Source organism: Pogona vitticeps, chromosome 3, assembly GCF_051106095.1.
Source record: "Pogona vitticeps strain Pit_001003342236 chromosome 3, PviZW2.1, whole genome shotgun sequence".
In the NCBI taxonomy this organism is placed as follows: Eukaryota; Metazoa; Chordata; class Lepidosauria; order Squamata; family Agamidae; genus Pogona; species Pogona vitticeps.
This window is the reverse complement of record NC_135785.1, coordinates 176,887,938-176,914,630: the sequence shown is the minus strand read 5'-3', so window position 1 is coordinate 176,914,630 and position 26,693 is coordinate 176,887,938. Positions and strand designations below refer to the sequence as shown.

Below are 26,693 nucleotides of genomic sequence, written 5' to 3'. Positions count from 1 at the left end.
GAAGTAGACAAATAAGCATTCAACAATCAAACCCACGTTTCCTCAAAATACACACAGTGACTGTTCACACTGTGTGTATTTTGTTTGTGTATATTTTGTTTCTCTTAATGCTAGACGTTCAACTGAGTGGGTTATTTTTTTTCTTATTTGAATGTGTGGTTAATGACAAACTTTTTTTTTTAAATATGATGGTGTATTTGAAGAATTTGTTGTGTACTGCAAACTGTACACAACAGTTGGTTATGGTTCAGTATGGAAAAGTGTAGGAAATCGTTTCCAGTGTGGAAAAGCAACATATTAACACATTAAAGTAATTGATATTATCAGGATTTCCCTAACAAAACACATGACGTTTCTCTTATCTCATTTAAAGCTGGGACATACTGAGTGCTTTGCTTTGCGTCCTCTTGAAAGCATGGCTTATTTTTAGTATCAGTTTTAGAGAGAGTGTGTGTCGAGTTTAGCTCTATGATGCTTCCTATGGTGAAAGATTTCTGTGGGATGCTGTTCTGGCCTGAGAGACAGCTTCAGTGACTCTGTTTTTGCTGCACGTGAGGACTGTTGCCCCAGCTGCTCTGGTTTCAACTTCCAGGAAGCTTAATGCAAGGAAGCACATTAAAAGTGGGTGTGTAAAATAGGTGGTTTCACACCTGTTTGTAGATATGTAAACCACAGTAAAAAGCTTACTGTGATTTACATACAAAGGAGTATTTCCTGCCCTGGCTACATTTCATCTTTTCAACTCTTTCTTAATCTGTGGTTCCAGGAACTGGACACAGTATTCCAGGTGATGTCTCACCAAAGTAGATTAGAATCACAATACAGTACTTATGGTTATGGGTTTTTCGGGCTCTTTGGCCGTGTTCTGAAGGCTGTTCTTCCTAACGTTTCGCCATTCTCTGTGGCTGGCATCTTCAGAGGACAGCACTCTGTGCTCTCCGGTGTTGTCCAGTATTTCAGTATTTTGAAATAGAATTTCATGTCCAGTTTGTTTCAGGGCATGTTCAGCTACTGCAGATTTTTCTGGTTGTTTTAGTCTGCAGTGTCTCTCATGTTCTTTGATTCTGGTGTGGATGCTTCGTTTTGTGGTTCCAATATATACCTGGCCATAACTGCAAGGTATCCGGTATACTGTGGGGAAATTGTATGCCTTTAAAATGTATATATCTATGGCAGTAGCAAATGTATATTATAAATGTATATAAATGTATATATCTGTATGCTAGTAGCAGACATCATGCTAAAACTGCAAGGCTAACGTCCAGTAAGGATGATCATTAACCTGCTGTCTATTGTCTCTGGGTAATGTAGTTAAAGTGTCTTCCTCAGGAATGTTTACATTGTCTGTATATTTGAAGTTATCTGTGTCTGTTTACTGTTAGCTGTCTGTTTACCAGCCTGTCTGTTTACCAACCACTCTGTTTACTGATGCCTTTGTATGCAAGGAAATTAGCTGTCTCTGTTTACCAGCACTCTGGTTATTCTGCTGTGTATTCAAGGAAATTAGTTACCTCTGTATTGATTAACTAGTGCAAAGGTAGTAGAGTACAATAAAAAAGGGGGCGTGGCAAAGGAGAAAAAGATTCCATCTGGACAGAGGCCTGACGGCAGGCTGTCCTTGTTCATCCGGATCCCGCCCTGAAACATACCCCTGAGTGCTCGTCTCCTTTCTCCTTGCTGGTCAAGAGGGGAGGGAGGTTTCATCTGCAGATCCCGAGACAGGCTTCATCTGCAAGACCCCTACTTCCCCTCATCTTGCAGATCCCAACAAATGGTGCCCTCTCTGAGGTAATTCACCTATCGTCCTACTCATCACGCCCGGTATGGAAGGGCTACAGCGCGCGCATGCATCCTCTGGATCCCGATGAGTAGGACTGAGGTCAACTTTCGACAATTCGCACTCATCTCGCCTGGCACAGGCCCCAAGACGCGTCAATCATCCGCAAGGATCCCTCGGGTGAGTGGAATTTGTCAAGTAAGACACCTACACTTCTAAGAAATATGGGGACTTCGTTATCAAGTCTTCAGGAACAATTTGTAGTGTGTACTTGCCTCCAAGACACACGTAACATCTTTTTCGATCCAGAATTCGAGGCTAATATGATCAAACAACTCCCTCAAATTATGCCTCCACTCCCTTCAGCCTCTTTGGCTTGCCTGGAGCAGCATGAGAACACCTCCTGGAAAACTCAGTTGCCTCCCAGTTCTGCCGTTCCTCAGGCAACTGGGATTGATAACCATCGTTTCGTTTAGTCGTTTAGTCATGTCCGACTCTTCGTGACCCCATGGACCAGAGCACGCCAGGCCCTCCTATCTTCTACTGCCTCCCGGAGTTGTGTCAAATTCATGCCGGTTGCTTCGCAGACACTGTCCAGCCATCTCATCCTTGGTCGTCCCCTTCTCCTCTTACCTTCACACTTTCCCAACATCAGGGTCTTTTCCAGGGAGTCTTTTCTTCTCATTAGATGGCCAAAGTACTGGAGCCTCAGCTTCAGGATCTGTCCTTCCAGTGAGCACTCAGGGTTGATTTCCTTTAGAATTGATAGGTTTGTTCTCCTTGCAGTCCAGGGGATTCTCAAGAGTCTCCTCCAGCACCACAATTCAAAGGCATCAATTCGTCGGCGGTCTGCTTTCTTTATGGTCCAGCTCTCACTTCCATACATCACGACAGGAAAAACCATAGCTTTGACTATTCGGACTTTTGTTGGCAAGGTGATGTCTCTGCTTTTTAAGGTGCTGTCAAGGTTTGTCATTGCTTTCCTCCCAAGAAGCAGGCGTCTTTTAATTTCGTGGCTGCTGTCTCCATCTGCAGTGATCATGGAGCCCAGGAAAATAAAATCTGTCACTGCCTCCATATCTTCTCCTTCTATTTCCCAGGAGGTGATGGGACCAGTGGCCATGATCTTAGTTTTTTTGATGTTGAGTTTCAGACCATTTTTTGCACTCTCTTCTTTCACCCTCATTACAAGGTTCTTTAATTCCTCCTCACTTTCTGCCATCAGAGTGGTGTCATCTGCATATCGGAGGTTGTTGATATTTCTTCCGTCAATCTTAATTCCGGCTTGGGATTCCTCCAGTCCAGCCTTCCGCATGATGTATTCTGCATATAAGTTGAATAAGCTGGGAGACAATATACAGCCTTGTCGTACTCCTTTCCCAATTTTGAACCAATCAGTTGTTCCATATCCAGTTCTAACTGTTGCTTCCTGTCCCACATATAGGTTTCTCAGTAGATAGATAAGGTGGTCAGGCACTCCCATTTCTTTAAGAACTTGCCATAGTTTGTTGTGGTCCACACAGTCAAAGGCTTTTGCATAGTCAATGAAGCAGAAGTAGATGTTTTTCTGGAACTCTCTGATAACCATCCTTCAATGGATACAACAGAAACTTGTCCAGAAACTAGCTGTGCAATTTCTGCTGTCATGCAAGAATCTGCCATAGCAGTTCCTGTTGGATCTGAACTGCCCCCATCTCAAGGCATCCACAAACTGCGAAGCAGTAACCAGGACAATGGGATGGACTCTTTATCTGCCCCATGGTTTAATGACTGCAAGGCCTTGACAAAAGATTCCTTTCCACCAGCAGAAGGACTCACTTGCCTTCAAGAATGGCAGGATTTAGCATTTAAGCGAACAAAAATTAATGCTGGTGCATCCCCTGATGGTCCTCTAATGTTTATGGGAGGAGCTGCATTTTCTACTGCTGTTCAGCAAGGCTCCACGACAACAGCTCTAACTCAAGCAGCAGGAGTATCTATAAACGCATTCCAATCAGCAAATCAAACTGTATGCCTGACTCCCTTCTTTGCTGGTCTGAAAGAAGAAGCAGCTACCTCAGTGTCTCTGCCTGTTCAGCCAAAGTTGAATGATATCTCGTGGAATTGGGACCCAGGCCCAGATTTCTGTGATCATGGACTGGGGTACAAAAGCAGCTCTACAAGCATTTGATGGATCATATTAAGAAGGGGAGAAGGAAGAAAATCTAAGGGGGGGTGGCTGCTACACACCAACATGAAGCTTGTGTTGGACTGCTTTTTCCATATGCATAATCCTGTTTGGATGAAAAATCTTACTCAGCCGGACATGGCAGTTATACAGATCACCAAAGAATGCCTCCCACCTGGCCAGTAGAGAGACTAATGCTGCATATTGGGGTGGGAGGAGGCGAACCAGAAAGTTTTCTCCCATCACCTTCCAATTTGGAGAAAGACTTGTTACAACTGATTTCTCCCTGAATGTTCATCTGCAAGCTGTGGTTTGCTACCTGTTTGTTTTTCTTTCTGCAGGATAAGAGTGCATGACATGTGTTTCCTCTGTTAGCCAGATCTTAAAGTATTGAATTTTAGAGAAGCAATTCTCAGTTTTATGCTCAAAATTAACTGCAGTTTTAGCCTTTGAGTTTTTCCTAATATGAATTTAATTTTGTTGTAGACACTGCATGTTTATTCTTTTACATGTCACAGTTTTCCTTGAAAATTATTTTCTAATGTAATATGAAAACTTTGTCTGTTTATTCCTAAGACAGAGAAACATATTATTCCCTACAAGTAGGCCCCACAGTAGGCAATTTTGTACACTGTGATGCTGATTCATCTGACATGCTTGCCTGTAGAAACACATTTTCAGTCCAGGGGAAATTTAAGGGCACTAGCAGGCAACTTTTTAATTCAGTCAGTTGTACAGTTTAAGAACTTTGCCCCAGAGCCAGGCAGATGCATACCAGCATCATTCTTTACTACTCATCCCTCAAAATAAGTTTCTGTTCTGTTGCCAAGCTCTATATGTATCTCTCCAGTCAAGTGTCATACACGAAATTCATGGTGTGTGTGTCTTCAGTGGGGAAGTTGTCTGTGTCACATATTTCTATGCAAAATTTCTGTATACCTTAAAGTTTTTTGCTTTTGCCTCTTAGCAGTATGTTGTGCTTATATATTTGAATAATATGTTTTCAATATGCTTTCTTTTCCTGAAAATTGTTATTACTCTGGTTATGCAATCTTATTGTAATTGTAATTTTAATTATCCAATATTGTGTTTTCTTTAATCTACACTGTAAATTTAATTCTCTTGCCAAGATTCCAGGTTTATTCCATCAAAACAATGTTTTAAAGTTGTAAAGAAAGAGTTTTGGCTCTCAGCGCAACAAGGAAGCAGGTTTGGCTATTTGAATGCTTTCCTTATTCCCAGTGGCCTGGAACATGCTATTCCGCCCTCTGCTGAAGATGAGCCTGACTTCATGCCATCATACCAGAACTCCCTGGATTCAGAATTTTCAAGAGTCTACCACAGCCTTTGTCTTCAACAAAATAAATAAAAAACGGTTGGGATGTGGGGAAATTGTATGCCTTTAAAATGTATATATCTATGGCAGTAGCAAATGTATATTATAAATGTATATAAATGTATATATCTGTATGCTAGTAGCAGACATCATGCTAAAACTGCAAGGCTAACGTCCAGTAAGGATGATCATTAACCTGCTGTCTATTGTCTCTGGGTAATGTAGTTAAAGTGTCTTCCTCAGGAATGTTTACATTGTCTGTATGTTTGAAGTTATCTGTGTCTGTTTACTGTTAGCTGTCTGTTTACCAGCCTGTCTGTTTACCAACCACTCCGTTTACTGATGCCTTTGTATGCAAGGAAATTAGCTGTCTCTGTTTACCAGCACTCTGGTTATTCTGCTGTGTATTCAAGGAAATTAGTTACCTCTGTATTGATTAACTAGTGCAAAGGTAGTAGAGTACAATAAAAAAGGGGGCGCGGCAAAGGAGAAAAAGATTCCATCTGGACAGAGGCCTGACGGCAGGCTGTCCTTGTTCATCCGGATCCCGCCCTGAAACATACCCCTGAGCGCTCGTCTCCTTTCTCCTTGCTGGTCAAGAGGGGAGGGAGGTTTCATCTGCAGATCCCGAGACAGGCTTCATCTGCAAGACCCCTACTTCCCCTCATCTTGCAGATCCCAACAGTATACTCCTGCAGTAGTGAGGGGGTCCCTTCTGTCCTTTGCTGACCGTAACATTTGTTGCATTTTTGTGGTGGTCTTGAATACTGTTTGTAGGTTGTGTTTTTTCAAAAGTTTCCCCATGCGGTCCGTGACCCCTTTGATGTATGGCAGAAATACTTTATTTGTGGGTGGCTGTTTTTCTTCTTCAGTTCGGTGTTGTTTTCTTGATTTGATGGCTCTTGTGATTTCATTTTTTGAGAGCACAGAGTGCTGTCCTCTGAAGATACCGGCCACAGAAACTGGCGAAACATTAGGAAGAACAACCTTCAGAACACGACCAAAGAGCCCGAAAAACCCACAACAACCATTAGATCCTGGCCGTGAAAGCCTTCGCGAACACAATATTACTTATCTTGATCTTGATAGTATACTTCTGTAGATGCAACCTAGTACTGCATGTGCTTTTTTGCTTTTTTCTTCTTTTCCCTTCTTTTAAACTACTGTATCCTATTGTTGACCCATAGGTAGAAATCTAGCAGTAAATTGCAATTAGAGCAGACCCATTGAATCAATGGAATTTATGGAGGAGTTGACTCACCAAATCCCCACTGGTCTAATGGACTTACTCTAGTTGTGACTTATGACTGCCTTTCAGCCATAATTAGCTTGTGGGCTGCCAAGACCCCTAAATTCTTTTTTACATCTACTACTTCAAATCCAGCTTTTATCCATCATATATCTGTGCACTGAAAAAAATTCTTCCAGTATTAGTAAAGGGTATGTGATAGAGATGGGCATGAACCTCAGTTCAGAGGTTTGTGCCAGTTTGGTGCTGCATCCAGATGGGTGTTGTGCGACATCACGTACTTCCCTCCCTCTTCCTCTGCACACTCACCCATTTCCCAGGTGATGTGTGCTTTCCTCCCTGACTTCTCCACATGACTGCCCACTCACTGTTCACAGCTGTACTCCCCTTCTCTGCCTCCTCCAGCAGCCACCCACGGAGACAAGGAGGCAGGGCAGGTCTTCTTGGAGTGGGTGGCTGCTGGAAGAGTTGGAGGAGGGAAGCACAGGTGCTAATGGTGAGTGGGCAGTCACACAGAGGAGGCAAGGAGGGAAGAACACATTACCCAGAGAATGGCGAATGTGCAGAGGAGGAAGGAGGGGGAAGTGCATCATAGGCATCCTTCAGTCTCGGGAGACTATGGTAACATGCTCTGTATCGAGAAGTGTCCTCTCCAGAGCATGAAGCCTGGTTACATGGTATCTGCATAACACCTATGCAGGAACAGCACCAAATTTGCACAAACCTCTGAACTGAGGTTTCTGCCCATCTCTAGTAGGGGGTAACACTGTCAAAGGACATTTAACATGCAAGTCCAATAGTTTTCAGTAGGTCTTACTCATAATTCTGGATCAAAATTGCTTCTTTTAAAAGAAAATATTTTTGTCACATTATTGAGTGTCACTACTTCAATTGCAGATATAACGAGCAGGGGCAGAAGCAATGCCCCCAATATATAACTGACCAAGGATATAACACTGGATGTGTCTTCCAGGCTGAACGAAATGCTAATCTTCTTATTTCCATCTGGGATGCAAATGGGACAAAAGAACTTTATTATGATGAGCAAGACACATCAACATTTTGTAAGTCAGTGGATATTATTAACTCACATATGTCAGTGCTTAACTTAGCTGTTGTATCTCTCCCATCACATACATTCTGCAAATAAATCATATTTTGATTCCTGATCTTTTTCTCTGTGCTGATATTTATGTTTATTATTCTCCAGTTGGGCATGTATCTTATACCCTCTTGCTCTTAGAGAAGAACCAAGGGGAAAAATCACTCTACAGTACTTCTCACAGCAAGATTCTCTGTGTGAGATTCCCCCACCCCATCCCCCAAGAAATCTCTCAGGGGGATCCGATATGATTTCTCACAGGTTTCCTGGTCATGATTTTCTGTGTGCAGGGTTTTTACAATGGTATCTTTCCTGTGCAGGAATCATCTGGAAAGAGCAGAGGAAGATCCAAACCCTGCAGGATTGTTACAATTCCTCCACCAAATGGCATTGTTCCTGTATAGGTTGCACTTAATAAATGCAGAAGAAACTGCATAGAATTGTTACAAGTTTTGTGCTGAACAGCATCTTCCCTGTACAGGATTCACTGGGAAAGACATTAAACTGTAGATAATTTGCCATTTTTCTGTGTAGAACAATAAGTGAAAATGGAGGGAAGGGAAGCAATGAGAGTGGGTCTCATTTTTTGCAGCCAACTGGAAAATCTTATTGATACTGGGTAAGTTTTGGTGGGCAGTCTTTGCATGGCAAATGTTAGAAAATCACCAGTAATAAGAAACTTTTGCCATACTCATCACATCCCTATTCTCCAGGTGTTCCTTAGATACTTGATACTTAGATACCCCTGTGGCCCAGCCTGGTGATACTTGTCTGGAATATTTGACAATGTTTATTTGACATTCAGCATTTTTCTCTACATTATGCGCTGTTTCAAATGTGCCAACTTCCCACATTCAGTTGTGCCAAGGAATCTTTCTCTACTACAGAGAATTGAGCACTTCCACTTCCTTGTATTTTCCAGTGTAAACTGACAATGGGCAGAATACACTCCACCTTTGCCTTTAATGGTTTATGCCTATAGTAAACCATTAACAGGAGAAACTCAGGCTTCCTGAGCAGCATGACCAATATTCCTCAGATTCTCATGGCACGTGGGGACAGGGGTAAATCCCTAAAGATCTAGAGTTACTCTCAGAACCACTAGTATTGTGAACAGCATTTGATTCTTGGTATGCTATATTGTTTGATATTTGGTAGTATTTTAATAATTGGGACCTCTGAGCAGTTTCAAATGTCAGTGGCTCCTCTTCTATCCAATTATATGGTATTATATTGCAGGAATGTGGCTTTTGTGGTATCACCTTAGCTACCTGGTGCTTTAAAAATGTATATGTTTTTTAAAAAATATCCTGTAGCTATGAACTATGAGCTTGGCTGATCGGGTTTCTGTGGTGGCCAGGAGTGCATCTGCACAATGAAAACTGGTGCATGAGTGGTACCCATTCCTTGACATGTCTGATTTGGCTGTAGTGATTTATGCTTTAGCTATATCTCACGGATTACTGTAACATGCTCTATGTGGGGCTGCCTTTGAAGACAGATGGGAAACCTCATGTGGTTCAACATGCAGTTAGAGGGAGCATATAGTGCCCCTGCCAAAACAATTTCGTGGACTACTAGTCTCTTCCCTATAAAGCCTGACATAGTTTGGGTTCAGGCTATCTGAAAGACTCTGTATCCACATATGAGCCTTCTTGGCCTTAAGATCTACAGGACAGCCCTTCTTTTTCGTCCCATTGCCACTGCAGGCACATTTGATGGGGACATGAGAGAGGTCTGTCTTTATGGCTGCTCCCAATTTGTGGCACGCTCTTGCCTAGATGCTTAGGTTAGCCCCCTCCCTTTGATCCTTCTGCCAACACCTCTTCAGGCAGGCTTTAATTAACCATAATGGAACCCCTGGATGCTGGTTTTCAGGTAAGTCACTTTTAAAGTTTCAAATGCTTTTAATGGCTTGATATATTTTAAATTATTATTATTGTTATCAAATTGGTTTTTAATGTGTGATTTACTGTGTTTTGAATTTTACTTGTTTAAACGTTGTGAGCCATCTTGGGGCCCCTCACTGGGTGAAAGGCAGCCTACAAATGATACAAAACAACAAAGCAAGCAAACAGAAGTATATGGAATGCTGCACTGTGCAGGAACAAAGAGGTTCTTAAAAAGCCAAATTATCAAGCATGCATATGTCTATAATGAAGATTTTTTGGGGGGAAGAATTGTAACAAGAAAGACTGTAATTTGTATTTATTTTTATTTGTATTTATTTTTTATCAGTCAAGCCCAACCCACCTGAAAATGTAACCTTCCAGTGGACCAATGACAAACTAACAGTACAGTGCAAATCTCCAGATGCCCCACACTGTTTTCACTTTCAGCTTCAGTACAAAAGCAGATTTGATGAAAATTGGCATGTAAGTAAGTGGGAGGTGGTGTTTTAAGGGGGGAGTGGAAGTGGAGACTTGGAAAGGGACATTCTCTTTTGTGAAGAATTTCCCATTAGATTTCTCACCAGACCATGTGACGAATTCAAGTCTTTATGATGCCAGCAGCTCCAAAGTGAACTTGATCTTGCAAAAAGCTGTCCAGCAACGATGAGCTTGCAGCTTATTTTGGCTTCATCTTTTTCCTGTTTTGATCAGTTTTACTCTGAGAGCAGATTAATGCAAGATAGGATGAAAGGTGCACAAGACTTTCTTTTTCTTTCTTTCTTTCTTTCTTTCTTTCTTTCTTTCTTTCTTTCTTTCTTTCTTTCTTTCTTTCTTTCTTTCTTTCTTTCTTTCTTTCTTCCTCCCACACCACAGTAATATAAAACACACACACACACATACAGTATATACTTCTCAGTGCCTTATTTAAAATAGTTTTTACTCACGTAGCAGCACCTTTTCAAGTATCATTTGTACATGAATGCAACTTCTGTCTGGGCTGTATCTTCTTGGCCTGCTCACAGTACATCTGACCAGCATTGCAGTGGAGCCAGAGTTCACAGGGCTTAAATGTTAAGACATTTCAATTAGCAGGGCTGAAAGTAGAGATGGGCGTGAACTGCAGTTTGGTGGTTCAGTTTAGTTCAGTGTGGTGCCCACACAGATGTTCCTCAGATACCACCCACTCCCCTCTCTCAATTCCTCTGCATGCTTGCCCATTCCCTGGGTGAAGTGCACTTCTCTCCCTGCCTCCGCAGTGCAACTGCCCACTCACCAATCGTAGTACGTGCTCCTCTCCTCTGCCTCCTTCGACGGCCATCTACTCAGATGAGGAGGCAGGGCAGGGAAGTCCACGGTGCTGCCTTTGAGTGGGTGGCCATTGGAGGAGGCAGAGAAGGGAAGCATGCACTGTGATCACTAAGAGGGCAGTTGTGCTGGAGGAAAGCATGTTTCGCTTAGGGAATGGGAAAGCATGCAGAGGAGGTGGGATAGAGAGCGCTTGGAGCTTGTGGAGCACCTATGCAGACACCATGTCAAACTGGGTCAATCCTATGAATTGCGGTTCATGCCTATCTCTAGCTGTCTGTCTTTTCCAGACTCAGGTTCCCTGCTTGTGCTATCCAAACTTAGCTGCAATCAACACAGGTGGCATTGGTTGGTATACATTTCATAGTGACAGTATATTTTATGCGCTATCTTAGTTAGCTATGTGTCATCAAGTCAGAACTGACTTACAGCAGGTCTAATAGGCCTTTCATGGTAAATGAGATATTTAAGAAGCAGTTTTATCAGTTCTACACACTCCAGTGAGTACCCGTGGCCAAGCGGAGACCTGACGCTTGATCTCCAGAGTTCTATTCCATCACACTAGATACTCATAAGCTTTCTTATTACTATCCAAAGTATCTCTAACTCACTTGTAATTTAATGGCAATTAAGACTCGTTATTACAGTGGACCCTCTACTTAAGGAATTAATCTGTATTGTAATGGTGGCTGCAGGTCGAAAAGTCTGTAGGTCGAGTCTCCATTGACTTACAATACATTGAAAACCGATTAATCTCGTAACTGGCTGTTTTTGTTCCATTTTTGTTCCATTTTGGTTTTTTTCTGGTCTGTAGGTCGATTCTCTGGCTGCAACCAGAGAACCTAAATTTTGCAGCCAGAGAAGTCTGTAACTCGAAAAGAATGTAAGTCGAGCCGTCTGTAAGTCGAGGGTCCACTGGTATCATTATATAAAGCCTGTTTGGATGGCAATCAAAACTGTTAGAATAGTTTTATTAATATGGTTCAGCATGGCTGCAATCCCGCTTCTAGACAAGTTTGTTTGTTTATATGCCACACAATATAGTGACTTTGCCACTACTCTAGATAGTTTCTAGAAGTAAAAGAAACACACAAAGAACAGTGAGATTCCTGCTGCTTTAACCTTCTGACTACTGCTGGAGCAACTGAAATTACTTCAAAGACAATGGCTACAAAGCATCACATCACCACAACGAATGCAAAAACACATGACTTTTTTTTTTTAAAATAGACGCCCCATCAGCAGAGGAAGAAACTTCAATTGAGGAGGGAAACTCTGGGCTGATTTGCATTGACTTTTACATCATGTAGTAAACACACAATGATTTGAATCTACATCATTTGTCAATGTAGTCTCACCCTTAGTTCCAGAACTTGTGCTTCTAATGAACACATAGAGGAGGTTAGACAGTGGGATGTGAGATGGGGGAAAAGCAGAAGGGAAAATAAAATAAAGAATCAGTGGGAAGTAGATGAAGCCAAAATATTTTATTCTTTGAAACAAAGAAAGATGACACAAATAGTAATCTTTGTTGTGTTCATTTCAAATAGTTTTGGTGTCTAACTATGGTTGTTACTATGTCCCATTATCCTAAAAGACAAAAAAATACATTGGTCAAAAGTGCAAGTGACTGACATACTCTTGCCATTCAGTCCAGGAAAGAGTCATGCTGCAAGCTTCAGGACCAAGGATTTGATCCAGTGAAGTGCTACACCTTTCGATTCAGGTTGATTTACCATTGCGGTGTTTATTCCAGTGAATGGAGTAATCAGACTTCCTGGGAAAATGGCAGCTCTGTCGGTAAAAATAGTTCTTGTTGCTACGCTAAATCCTTTTGATGATGCCTTTTCCTGATTAATATATGCTGAACTACTCATTTCTGGTGCTTGTCATTAGAATGCAGAGTGTGCTATCTATCTGCTATATAGATCATAAAACTGGTTGTTGTGGTTTTGAAGATGCCGGCCACAGAGACTGGCAAAACGTTAGTAAGAACAACCTTCAGAACATGGCCAAAGAGCCCGAAAAACCCACAACAACCATTCGATCCTGGCCGTGAAAACCTTCGCGAAGATCATAAAACTAATTGGCACACAGACCCCATTTTTTGATCTATGTCTTATGCTTTGAGGAACTTGTGCTTGAGCACCCTTCTTCAATCCCATGGACTGTTGAGGCAGGACAAGGCTCTCTAGGACTGCAGGGAGTGGGTTTGCCATTGCTTGGCCCTGAATTCTCAGAGGCAAAAGAGGACTGGGATTTAGAAGATAGAACTGTGCAGAAGAGGTAGAAAATTATTGGCGTTTCTCCTTGGGTAACGAGAACTTCGTAAAACTAGTATTGGCAACAACTTGTAGGAGAAAGTGGGAGCAGGATGGGAGGTAACTCCCTGGTACCTCCAGGTCTGAGCCAGGATATGTGTCTCACTTGATCATCTGAAGATGGGGTTTCTCCCTCCCCTCCCCTTCTGGTCACAAAAGCAATCTATTGAAGTGTATGGCTGTGCAATAGTCCTCCTGGGGCTGCAATTAAGTGGTTAGTTTCCATCTTTTCCCTACTACCGATATGTGGGTTCACTGGTTTTTAGGATTGTGAACCTGAGCTCACTGAAGTTTAGGAATGGGTCAGATTACATAGTTTTTTTTCCTTACTTGAAGCCTGCAGCACAGTAAAGACTTTCCTTCATTTGAAATTAGGACAACCTACAACACATGTTCTCTTGACAAAACTAATAGTATTTGTCAAGAGAACAAGCTGGTCATCACAAACACTCTTTTCCAACAACACAAGAGGCGATTCTACACATGGAAATCACCAGATGGGCAATACTGTAATCAGATTGATTATATTCTCTGCAGCCAAAGATGGAAAAGCTCTATACAGTCAGCCTAAAAAAAGAAAAAAAAGAAAAGAGAGACCTGGAACTGATTGTGGCTCTGATCATCAGCTTCTCATAGCAAAATTCAAGCTTAAACTGAAGAGAGTAGGAAAAACCACTGGGCTAGTCAGGTATAATCTAAACCACATCCCTTATGAATACACAGTGGAAGTAAAGAACAGATTTAAGGAAGTCGATCTGGTGGACAGAGTGCCTGAAGAACTTTGGATAGAGGCTTGTAACATTGTACAGGAGGCAGCAACAAAAACCATCCCAAAGAAAAGGAAATGCAAGAAAGCAAAGTGGCTGTCCAACGAGGCCTTAGAAATAGCAGAGAGGAGAAGGGAAACAAAATGCAAGGGAGATAGGGAAAGCTACAGAAAATTGAATGCAGACTTCCAAAGAATAGCAAGGAGGCCTTCTTAAATAAACGATGCAAAAAAATAGAGGAAAATAATAGAAAAGGAAAAACCAGAGATCTGTTTAAGAAAATCGGAGATATTAAAGGAACATTTTGTGCAAAGATGAACATGATAAAGGACAAAAATAGTAGGGACATCACAGAAGCAGAAGACATCAAGAAGAGGTGACAAGAATACACAGAGGAATTATACCAGAAAGATTTGGATACCCCGGACAACCCAGATAGTGTGGTTGCTGACCCTGAGGCAGACATCCTGGAGAGTGAAGTCAAGTGGGCCTTAGACAGCTTGTCTAACAACAAGGCCAGTGGAGGTGATGGCATTCCAGTGGAACTATTTAAAATCTTAAAAGATGACGCTGTTAAAGTGCTGCATTCAATATGCCAGCAAGTTTGGAAAACTCAGCAGTGGCCAGAGGACTGGAAAGGATCAGTCTACATCCCAATCCCAAAGAAGGGCAGTGCCAAAGAATGCTCCACAATTGCACTCATTTCCCATGCTAGCAAGGTTATGCTCAAAATCCTGCAATGTAGGCTTCAGCAGTATGTGGACCGAGAACTCCCAGAAGTACAAGCTGGATTTCGAAGGGGCAGAGGAACTAGAGACCAAATTGCTAACATGCGCTGGATTATGGAGAAAGCCAGAGAGTTCCAAAAAAAATATCTACTTCTGTTTCATTGACTATGCAAATGCCTTTGACTGTGTGGACCACAGCAAACTATGGCAAGTCCTTAAAGAAATGGGACTGCCTGAACACTTTATCTACCTCCTGAGAAACCTATGCGTGGGACAGGAAGCAACAGTTAGAACTGGATATGGAACAACTGATTGGTTCAAAATTAGGAAAGGAGTACGACAAGGCTGTATATTGTCCCCCAGCTTATTTAACTTATATGCAGAATGCATCATGCGAAAGGCCGGACTGGAGGAATCCCAAACTGGAATTAAGATTGCCGGAAGAAATATCAACAACCTCAGATATGCAGATGACACCACGCTGATGGCAGAAAGTGAGGAGGAATTAAAGAACCCCTTAATGAGGGCGAAAGAGGAGAGGGCCAAAAATGGTCTGAAGCTCAACATGAAAAAAACTAAGATCATGGCCACTGGTCCTATCACCTCCTGGCAAATAGAAGGGGAAGATATGGAGGCAGTGACAGGTTTTACTTTCTTGGGCTCCATGATCACTGCACATGGTGACAGCAACCACGAAATTAAAAGATGCTGGCTTCTTGGACGGAAAGTGATGACAAACCTTGACAGCATCTTAAAAAGCAGAGACATCACCTTGCCAACAAAAGTCTGAATAGTCAAAGCTATGGTTTTTCCAATAGTAATGTACGGAAGTGAGAGTTGGACGATAAAGAAAGCTGACCGCCGAAGAACTGATGCTTTTGAATTGTGTTGCTGGAGGAGGTTCTTGAGAGTCCCCTGGACTGCAAAGAGAACAAACTTGTCCATTCTAAAGGAAATCAACCCTGAGTGCTCACTGGAAGGACAGATCCTGAAGCTGAGGCTCCAATACTTTGGCCATCTCATGAGAAGAGAAGACTCCCTGGAAAAGACACTGATGTTAGGAAAGTGTGAGGGCAGGAGGAGAAGGGGACGACAGAGGATGAGATGGTTGGACAGTGTCATCGAAGCTACCAACATAAATTTGACCCAACTCCGGGAGGCAGTGGAAGACAGGAGGGCCTGGCATGCTCTGGTCCATGAAGAGTCGGACACGACTAAACGACTAAACAACAACAACAACAAATGGTGTATCTGCACTAGACAGTTCTAGCAGTTTTATACCACTATAACTGGTGTATTCCCATCGTATAGAACATTGGGGGTTGTTTTAGAAGAGGTAGCTGTGTTAATATGTGCTAGTATGTTAGGCAAAGACAAATCAAAAAAAAAAAATAAACAAAGAAGACGAAAACATTGTAGGACCTTAAAGAATAACTGCTATGTTCTTATGTGAGCTTTCATGCACTTGAAACCAATCTGCTTCCATGACTCATTTTCCCTGATCAATGATTTTCTTTCCTTCCGTAACATTTGGAGACCCTCTATCAGGTGGAGTATTATTTTGCAAGTCTCTGTACCTTCTCTGTGGCAGTTAGGCACATGAAGCACTGATGTGGGTACCCAGAACATCACAGCCACAGACTAGAGATGAAAACTCCTGTAGCTTGAAAAGCACCACCCACTTTCATCAGATTTTTGCCTCCTCTAAATAGCTAACCTTCCCCTGCAATAGGGCAATAGGAGGATCTCTCTGCTGGCGTTTCTGATTCTGGGCAATGTAGTTTTCCAAGGGACCTAGAAAGCTATTATTCTGGTCTTGATGTTACCAAAAAGGGTAGCGCATCTTGGATACAGGACTCCAGAGAACCATTGCCACTGCCCTATTGCATTGGCTTATTTGCTGCCAATGCTAGGTACATCAGGGAAACGGAAAGAGAACAGGAGCGAGTGTCTAGAGAAGTGTTAATGGCTTGGAAAAGAGAGGCTTTGGGGTTTGTCTGCATTCCTACTAACAGAGTCGGAAGCATAATAGAGTTCACAAATTCCAAAGTGGATGATGGGGGGGGGGGAGAGAAAAGCTTGGTTGCCAAGTTGCATTCCAGATCAAGGTGAGGGAAGTTCTTTCACTATTCCAAGCGAAACTCTTATAGTGGTGAGAGGTTTATTCAACACAAGTAATTTGTCTTCAGTGGCATCTCTATGGTGTAGTCTACAGGGATAGAGATATGCCCAGTTTGCCTCAGATGTATTTCAGTCATTGTTATATTCAGTCAACATTTTGTGATATATTCCCCCTTTCAGTGCACTCATTATCTGACAGTTGTTGGATGATTTGGTGTCAAGACACCATCCTTCCTTTAAAAAAAATCACAAACTTCTGGCATTCAGTTGTGGTTTCCACTGGAACAGAGAAGGTTACTTATAAAAGGCATATAGTATTTTCTATCTTCTAGTAAAAAAAAACCAACTTCATACCTTTGTGTGGAAAATAGCTGTCTTTCACTCCAGTACAAGGGTACTTTCAGAGAGCAGCAAAACATGTGATGTTACTATGAAGCTTGAAAGTATAACAGTCTAAAGCTATCTGCCACTTTCTAGCTATGTATAGCTCCAGTTGCAAATTTGCATAGCCTATATGTATTATCTATAACTGTATTTAGCTGTTCCATATATCTTTATACTTAATTTTCTAAAGACAAAATTGACAAAAATATGCTTTAAAATGTAATTGACAGCTAAGGAATCTGATTTTCAGTAGCCTAATAACATTTTTATTCCCTCATTTTTTGCTCACTTGTGCATATGTGTGTGTGATTCATCTAAGGTTCCTGTGATATCAAATCCAAATCAAGTATGGATATCATTTTAACCCTGGTGATGGTTGCGCTTATGATAATATTTGTCCTACTCCTGTGGGTTTGTTGGTCGGAAAGGTAAAGTCTGCTTTATTTTTTGTTTTGTTTTAATAGCTCTATGCCAGTTTCTGTAAAACGCACATCAATATAACTGACAGTAAATTGTGGAAGGAAGTGATATGTATTATAGGAATTTAATGAAAATGGTGTGTCCACACAAAATATGTAGATCACAATTTTCCTGGTAGTATTCCATTGATGGAGATTATTTATTTATTTATTTATTTATTTATTTTATATCCCGCCTATCTGGTCGTGTCAGGACCACTCTAGGCGGCTAACAACATTAAAAGATAATACAAAAAATATATGTATAAAGACAATTTTACATACCAGAAATACTGAACAGAATGGGAAAGCTGAAGGAGGGGGGGGGGAAGGTCATCAGGAATTATCTGATGGGAAGGCCTTCCTAAACATCCATGTTTTTAATTGATTCTTAAAAATACCCAGCGAGGGAGCCACGCGAATCTCAGGAGATAGGTTGTTCCAGAGGCGAGGAGCCACCGCCGAGAAGGCCCGATTTCTTGTCTTCTCCTTCCGGGCCTCCCTCGGCGTTAGGCTCCTCAGCCTCACTTCCTGGCTGAGGAGTAGATCTTGGCGGGAGAAGGTGTTCCACCAAGTACCGAGGTCCTAAAATGATTAGAGGTGAAGCATATGCCTTTTCTGGTCAGTGTCAGTGTTCTGTGTATTCCATTGTAAATCCATTATGTCCCCTTATCTAGGATTGTTTTTTTTAAAAAAGCACAAAAATGGCATAAAATCTGCCTTTTCCTGCAGATTTTAACTAAACACAACTTTTTATATGTATTTTCACCATACATTTTGTTTGCATTCTTGAATTGAAAGTTACTTTATAAAATATGGAGATGTGTGTGCTCTGGAGGATGTTTTCTAGTCATTACATAAAGGTATCTGTGAACTGCAAAATAATCCAGTTCACTTGAAAATGCAAACTAAACAGAATTATTCACACACACTCAGTAGAAGGCTAATCCACTTCACTTTTTTATACAGGAGGACTATGCCAGACATATTCTTATATGGAGCCATTAAAAAGGGCATATCAAGGCTTTAAAATATGTTTCAAAGGAATTGTTTATGACAGGATGGAATGTCTGAGAATCAATTTTCTCTCCTCTCCCTTCTTTCCTAAGAATATTTTAAGTGCATGCTCGGTCAACTTGGGGCCATCTGTGTCATCATCATCAAAATAAGCACAGCTGTTGTGATGATGGAGCATAAGAAGTATTTCGAAGGAAGGTTTTTCCTATACAGGGCAGAAAGAGCAGGCAACATAGACAGTGAAACTGGCACCAGCAAGGGGTGGATGGCTATAAAAAGTTTGAAGGGTGTCCTGCAGTAGGAATTGGTAGCTTACCATTCTCCAGAAGTCACTGAACTACGGTTTCCATCATTCTTCACCACTGGCTCATCTGGCCAGGGCTGAAAGGAGCTGTAGTTCAATGACATCTGACGGGTCACATGTTACACATCCCTGATATAAAGTATGTTTTTGAAATGCAGGAGTGTTTCGTTAAGAGTTCTAATCCTTTAATTTTTTTTTGCAATAATTTTTACAGATTTAGACAGACACTAATGCCCATAATACCAGATCCTAAAAATATATATTCTGAATTGTTCAGTGGTTACCATGGGGACTTCCAGGTAAGGTACCAGAAATTTTCTTGAGTTTCCTTTCCTTGCAAATCTAACTTTTTTCTTTCCCTCATACCTGTTTTTTATAGTTTAATTCCTATGAAGTAGACATGTCTTCTTATATACTCAATGACACAGTTAACATGGTTTGAAACAGTACAAATATCCTGGACTTGAGATGATGGCAGATACATGGATGTATTTTCCTAGAAAAAAAATGATTGTACTCCCAGCTTTATTATATTTTTATATGCAATACACAGTGGAGAAACAAACTTCCAATCTTTGGTCCTACAGCCAGATATCTAATTCAGGGCGTGACTACACAGTGGGAAAAAATGCAGATTGATCCACTATGAATTTGCACCTGGGCAGTTGGATTTCCCTGGGTGAATTTTGTTTCACCAACCAGACAGGAGTCAGTAGATCAGAGAGGAGGAAATTGTCAATCAGCCCTTATTTGCAAGTTGCTAAGATAGCTTCGCCTATAGCTGTCAGGATTTGCAGGAGGCATGGCTACATTAGAGCAACCTTCATAATGGAATATTTGCCAATTTTCTCTCTCCCCCCCTCCTTCATTTTTGATTTGTTTTGGTTTATATGACAACTTTTAAAAAAGAGAGTTTTTCCTTTCTCCCCAAAGGTGCTGTGCTGGCTTTTGAGTTTCACTCGAACAGCACTGTCAAAAATAGACGTTATGGAAAGCTGGGGAGTGAAACTAAACTGTGGCCGCCCTCACGATGCAGGTTCGGCATCGGCACAAGTTATCACTCCATCTGAACTGATGCAAATGTATTCACCGAAAAAAAGTAGAAGTCTCAGGGGCATAGGAGATAATTGGTTTGGGGGTTAAAATGTTGTATGTTGTGTCATTGATGGAAAATAATATAAATTTGACCAAATTTGCTTGTACTGTATTATTAAGTTTTAATAACTATATTATTCTATTGTATTTTATCATTTTTTGTAAGCGGCCTCGAGTAGACTTTGTCTAGAGGGGCGGGGTATAAATCTAAATAAAGTAAAGTAAAAGTAAAGTATCCTAATCCTCGAGCAATTCCTGTACTATTAGTGTAGTCTCTCACAGAGCTATCCAGCCAGCTATTTACTTACTCATTATTTGAATAATATTGTTGGAGGTGATTCAGGTTTGATTGTGGCTGATTTTGCATTTTTTAAAATGAGTTTTAAGAAATAGCTTAAGGTTACCCAAAAGTGATAAATGACATATTACTATTAAAATAATGAGTTTACATGTTGCCTCTAAAATGTAATGACTCGTGTTAACACACGGCTTTTAAAAATAATACTCTTAAGTTGTATTTTAGATTATATCCAGAATCTTGTTGCCGGAAACTGCACATGGAAGGGATAATTGTGGAACTACTCCCTTTATTATGCAGTTCTTCATACAGCTGATTTCACAACTGATGCCTGGCCATGCAATGGACACTTCTCCAAAGGGGAGAAGCTGCTTGCATGATTACTCTTCTGTGTGCAGTTTTACCAACAGTATCATGTTCTAGATGTTTTACTGCAGTCACCTTGAACTGGACCAATAAACCTTAAGCTGTTTTTCCACTAGATTAATCTTCCCCAAGTTTTGGTTCCCAGGTGCTCTTGAACTGCGACTGTCATCACTCTCAGTCAACAGGTTCAATGGTCTGGCATGTTGAGAGTTGTGGTACAGCAACGCCTGAAGGCTGGGGACGGCTGAATTAGCTGAACATGAAGAAAGAGCTGTTGCTTAAAAATGTTATCTCCCACTTTTCTTTGTTTTAAAAGGAATGGATTAACGAAACTGAGAATGTGTTGATTCCAACAAAGTTAGAATGTACAGAAGCAGAAGCAGAAGCCTGTGTTGTTGAAGATGAAATGGAAGGATGTCACCAAGAAGTCAAAATGGAAGCCAGAGGTAATGGTTCTTGAAATGCGAGCCATGGATTGGGGTGTGTATGGGGGAAAGAGACAGAGAGTCCTCAGTGGCCTACTTTCTGCTCCCAAGTTTTTTCTTCAGTGAGGGTTGTTAAGGATAGGGCATTTTGGAAGTCATTCATCCATAGAGTCGCCGTAAGTCAGAGGCAACTTGATGGGACAGAATAACAACTAAGCTGATGAAAGTAAACATGCCATGCTGCAAAATTACATAGGGTAAATCAAACAGTGTTGGTGTTTTGGCAATCCAAAAGAAAAAGGCCACCAGAATGACCTGGATGTAGAGTCATTTTGCTGTGAGAAAATGTTTGGAGAAAAAAATGTTTTGATTCTTTAAGGGAGGCCGCTAAAAGTGAGTAATGAAGCGTATAATAAAAACATATAAAATTATGCATGAGCAAGGATTTTTCTCATTTTCAAAATGCCCAGTGGAGCTGAATGGTAAAAGGTTCGAGACACATTAAAAAGTAGGACTATATTACACTATATTACTAATATAGTAGCACTATATTAGCACTATGTTATAGTCTTCTGCTCCTCCTTCTGTACATTCTAACTTTGTTGGAATCAACACATTCCATATTACACATGCATAGCTAAACTGTGGAAATGACTCCCACAATATATAGTGATGTCCATTTAGAGTATATATTTTAATTGTTTTATCTTTTTACTATATTTTAATTGTTGTAAGCCGCCCAGAGACCTTTGAATAGTGTGGGCAGCATATAAGTAAAATAAATAAATAATTAGCCTGGATAGCTTAAAAGGGAATTATACTAATTAATGGAGTACGGTATTATAAATTGATAATACTCATGATAAATATGTGTTATAAGAAGAACCTAATTACCTGATAAGTTGAAACTATAAGCTTTCATGATTTAAGTTAAGAGAGATGGTAAAGATTAATTCCCCTCCCCCCTTTTTAGTGCACTATTGATGTTAACTCAGGTCTAGCACTAATGCCTGGCATCCCCAGGCCTCTGCCAGGGCGCATGCAGCCAGGAAGAACAGACAGGGGTTGACTGCTGCCATCACACTGCTGTCAATGCCACTTACCATCACCCACCCACACCAATGGCACGGCTGCCACTTACCCCTTCAACAGGGTGTGCTTACTTAGCACTAGATGGCAGCACTTGAAAGCAAAAGCAAACACCCATTGAAACCCAGCTGGTGCCAGATGCAAGTGAGAAGTGGCCTCAAAATGCAGAGTTTGACCCTGACATCAACTATTGCATTTTGACAAACAAAAAGATGGCAATTCTTTGGTGTGAACTGGAGCTGAGCAGAAATGTTGAATGGGAGCCTCACACAGGCAGACACCAATATCCATGTCGGGTCCCCATAGCAGCGAACTGATAAGGTTCCATTCAAGTGTGGTGTCAGTCTTCCATTATATGTGATTGTATTTGGAACTATGAGATAGGGGCTGATCACATGAGGAAGTCAACACTAGAGGGAGATGAGGCCAGAAATCCCCCAACTATTTTGTTAATCCAGTAAATAATGCCTGAATAGGACTAATGTGTTACATAAGAGTCCTAATGGTGCAGTTAAGTCAAGCCTCTTCAGTCAGGCTTCTGTTTATGACCTGAATTTGATCCAGCTGGGTTCAGGTAGCTGAATCAAGGTTGACATAGCCTTCCATCCTTCCAAGGACAGGAAAATGTGTACCCAACTCTTGGGGGTGGCCAAGTATTTCTTGCATGATTATGTTGTAAAGCACCCAAAGATTGCTTTAGCACTATGGGGTGGTATATAAGTTGAAATTATTATTATTATTATTATTATTATTATTATTATTATTATTATTATTATTATTATTATTATTATTATTATTATTATTATTATTATTATTATTATTAATAATAATAATAATAATAATAATAATAATAATAATAATAATAATAATAATAATAATAATAATAATAATAATAATAATAATAATAATAATAATAATAATAATAATAATAATAATAATAATAATAATAATAATAATAATAATAATAATTAATAATAATAATAATAATTAATAATAATAATAATAAATTAGCAGTATGCACCTTTTTTCTCACACATGTTGATCTGTGTATAGACTGGATCTCTGCATGGAAGACCAACTCACACATTTGTCGTTATCATTCTCTTTTTTGCTTAGTCTTCCAAAAACCATTGAGAGTGATTGGGAAGAATCACACATACACGCTTTTGTCAATCATGTTTACATAGAAAACTCAACTCCCACTCATGCTATTTGTTCAGTGCAAGGAAGAAGGCTTTTGCGATTTCCCCACTGTTTCAGAAACACCATCAAGAGGAATGTAAAAACTGGAGTCTCAATCTGGAAAGTTAATGCTTTCTTAATAAATGTTGATTTTTGCATTGTTCTTTCAGTAGGAATCAAGGAACTCCGATTTGCCTGAATGCAGGATGAAACGTCACAATCAACACCTTTTTGCACAGCCATTGACTGAAGCAACAACAGATAATCTCCCCAATTGTAACCACCTGGTTTTGCTCATATATTTAGGTGTCTCCTCTCCAGGTCTTTGTTTCCTTTGCTACATCTGCATTCTGTCCTGATGACTGTTAGATATGCTTTAAATATAGTAATAATTACAACCGTAGTAATGCTGGATGATAATTCAATAAAAATATTGCAGAGGATTTTAAATGATACTCATGTATATCATTGCAAACACTAAAAAAGAAACAGTCAATCAAGGACACATTGAATAGCCACAGTGTGGCCTCTTTGTTACTGACTCCGGGTGAAACTAGGCACCAACAGGAAAATATATTCCCTGCAGTTAATGAATTTCCCTTCTACAAGGAAGTTTCCTCAAAGTGTGGTGCTTCAGCAATCAGGCTTGCAAATTAAGCCCCTGTTTATCTTCCAGTGACAAATCATATTTAGTATACTAAATGCAAGACATGCATTTAATCACAGTCACTTGCTATGACAAGCAGATGTCTTAGCATTTGAGAGATCACCTTTTCTAAATATTATTAAATGTGTCACTTAGTTTAACCTTCAGATGTTACCATACATACCAGAAATATGGAAATCCCATAATCCATCTTTCATCTAGCTATAATATTTTTAAAAAGAGAAACAGAAGCTGCATCCAGTACATATCAGCACATGAGGCAAAGGCAGAAATGGGATAACAAATGTCATGTCAGAATTCACAAAATTTCTCATCTGTGACTTTTAAAGCTGTGATCACAATCGAAATTTGAACTGATTTCTGTTCAGACTTTTTAAAAATCAGGTTCAAGTCATATGGTACTGTATTTAAATGGTGGCCACGTTCACATGCACAGAGTGGAAATGGATTTATTTCTGGTGATTTAAACCACTTTTGGCATCTACACTGGTGAAATAAACTCATTTCCTTTCTGTTTTAGGAGCACACTGTTCTTAAAGGTTTTGATTTCTCCCCCAATAAATAATACATTGATGAATTTCATGTCTAAAGGTGCCACCTGGTATCATAATAGTCACTAGGATCCGGGGGAAAACACCGGAGAGGTGATACCATGCAATTGATGATGAAAAAAATGAGAATCGTGGGGAAGGTTTCCAGCTCCTTTGCTTCAAAAATACTGGGATTCCTAACCTACCTATGAGATCTGGTTAGTCCCTAATGTAGAACTGTCTACAACAATAAACTGAAGGCATCTGGAGGGCAGAAGGCCACTTCATAAACTGGCTTCATTCTTGACATACAGACCCGAATCCAAGAGTAGCCTAAATTAGCACAGACCTCTTGAATCAGAGAACTGCTCATATTGTTTAATAGGCCTACTCTAGCTGGGATCAAAGTGAATTTACATTTAAGTGGGCAAGTAGAACAGGCAGTTAGCAATATAAGAAATCCATATCAGTTTTTGCTTTGTTCTGCTTACTTTTGTTGAGAAACCCACTTTGGGTGATTGAAAAAAAAAATCCCATAACCATCTTCCCCAACACAGAATTGCTATCAGAACAGAGATGTGACTACTTATTTTAAGACAATTTTGAAAAGATACTGTAATTGCATAATATGACAGGAATGTTCTGACAGCAACTTCAGTTTTTTTGAATGCCATTCTGATTCACAGGAAATGAAAAAAAAAGCCTGCAATTAAAAAAAAAAATCTTGCTCTTCTCATGCATGCTTGAAATGCATACTTTTCTGCAATTAGTTATTTTGGTTATAGAAAAAAAATCCCAATCAAATCCCATATGTTGATTATGTTTTAAAAGGGGAGACAATGCAAGCATAGGTTGGGAGTTTGTACTTGACAAAACCTAGTTTATATGCCATTTTAGGTGTTCACAAGTTGCCCTCACTGCACTAATAAAAAGAAAAGACTGTCCAGACTTGCCGCACAGGACACATACAAATCTGATGAAGTGGACTCTGGGTCACAAAAGCTTATTCCATATTAGAGTTAGTTTATAAGCAATTACAGGACTGTTGTTTTGCTGCAGCCGGCAGGTTTTTTTGTTTGGGGAAGAAAAAAAGAAAGCCAAAAAAGATATCGAGATATGCACATGGAGTAAAGCCAGAAAAGAAAAAGGATATGGAAAAGAAAGTTCTATCAGAGAGATATGGACTAGGGCAAAGGCAACCAAACATATAGAATTGGCAATAGTTTAGTTCCGTTTATTCCTTACCAGCTGGCTGAGCCTTTTGCTTACAGAACAAAAATAAAAGGAAAAGGAAATAACTAAAAACTCATCTAAACTGGGACCAATAAATGGAAACTATTATTTAATTACAATGCTTTAATAAACAAATTGTTGTCCAATTAAAATGTGCAACCTTCTCTTCCCCAGAGCTGAGCTGGCGAATTTAGATCACCTTTATGCTACAAAATAGTAATAGTAGTAACTCTTGGCTGATATAAATAACATTTTATTTGGAAACATATCTTTTACTGACCTCAGGTTCAACGTACGAAGTCCTCATATCAGAGTATGATGGCCATTCAAAACAGCAACAATGATATAGTATGTATCTAAATGTAGTTTACTGGGAGGGACAGCCATACTATCTTGCATTATCATCAATTCCTCTTGTTATTATCTGCCTAGATGGAGAAGGGCTTTAGCAGATGATGCTAAGAGAACATGAAAGGTACATGTGGGAGAAAACTATTGTTTAGGTCCTTTATTTCTACCAAGCAATTGGATTTAGGGTGTCAGTTCTCTGAGGAGAGAAAATTTCAAAGCTGCTCAACATTTCGTTGGCAATATTGGTCCACGTTCCATCACTCAGATGTGGACCACATGGTATACGGCAATATCAACTGACTAGACAGATTATAATGAGGCACAAGACATAAGTGGTCTTAAAGACTTGCACATAACTTTCTAGGGATCTAGTCAATGAGCATCTATTTTGCTATCAGCAAAAGGAAAACAATTGTACATGCATTTTCTCCCCCCAGTATTCCTAGCATTGGCTTATGTGTCATGCTAGCTTTTCCATATGTTCACAATTTGTTCTTTATTCTGATATTTGTAGGCAGACTCTGCTAAA

At 40.2% G+C, this 26,693-nt stretch overlaps 1 protein-coding gene across 4 annotated transcripts in view; it reads left to right on the top strand.

The window, feature by feature from the left end:
- Window positions 1–23,833, top strand: part of CRLF2 (cytokine receptor like factor 2) — a 29,217-nt gene extending 5,384 nt beyond the window's left edge. For 2 of the 4 annotated variants that reach the window (XM_020813029.3, XM_078390351.1), the window contains 7 exons: window positions 7,427–7,593; window positions 9,870–10,006; window positions 12,481–12,628; window positions 17,469–17,577; window positions 19,143–19,227; window positions 21,004–21,133; window positions 23,554–23,833. In XM_020813029.3, the coding sequence (XP_020668688.3) occupies window positions 7,427–7,593; window positions 9,870–10,006; window positions 12,481–12,628; window positions 17,469–17,577; window positions 19,143–19,227; window positions 21,004–21,133; window positions 23,554–23,582 (805 nt within the window). In that variant the 3' untranslated portion in view covers window positions 23,583–23,833. The remainder of the gene's footprint in view (window positions 1–7,426; window positions 7,594–9,869; window positions 10,007–12,480; window positions 12,629–17,468; window positions 17,578–19,142; window positions 19,228–21,003; window positions 21,134–23,553) is intronic. The other 2 variants (XM_072994414.2, XM_072994416.2) reach the window with 2 other exon arrangements.
- The last annotated feature ends 2,860 nt before the right edge of the window (window positions 23,834–26,693 follow it).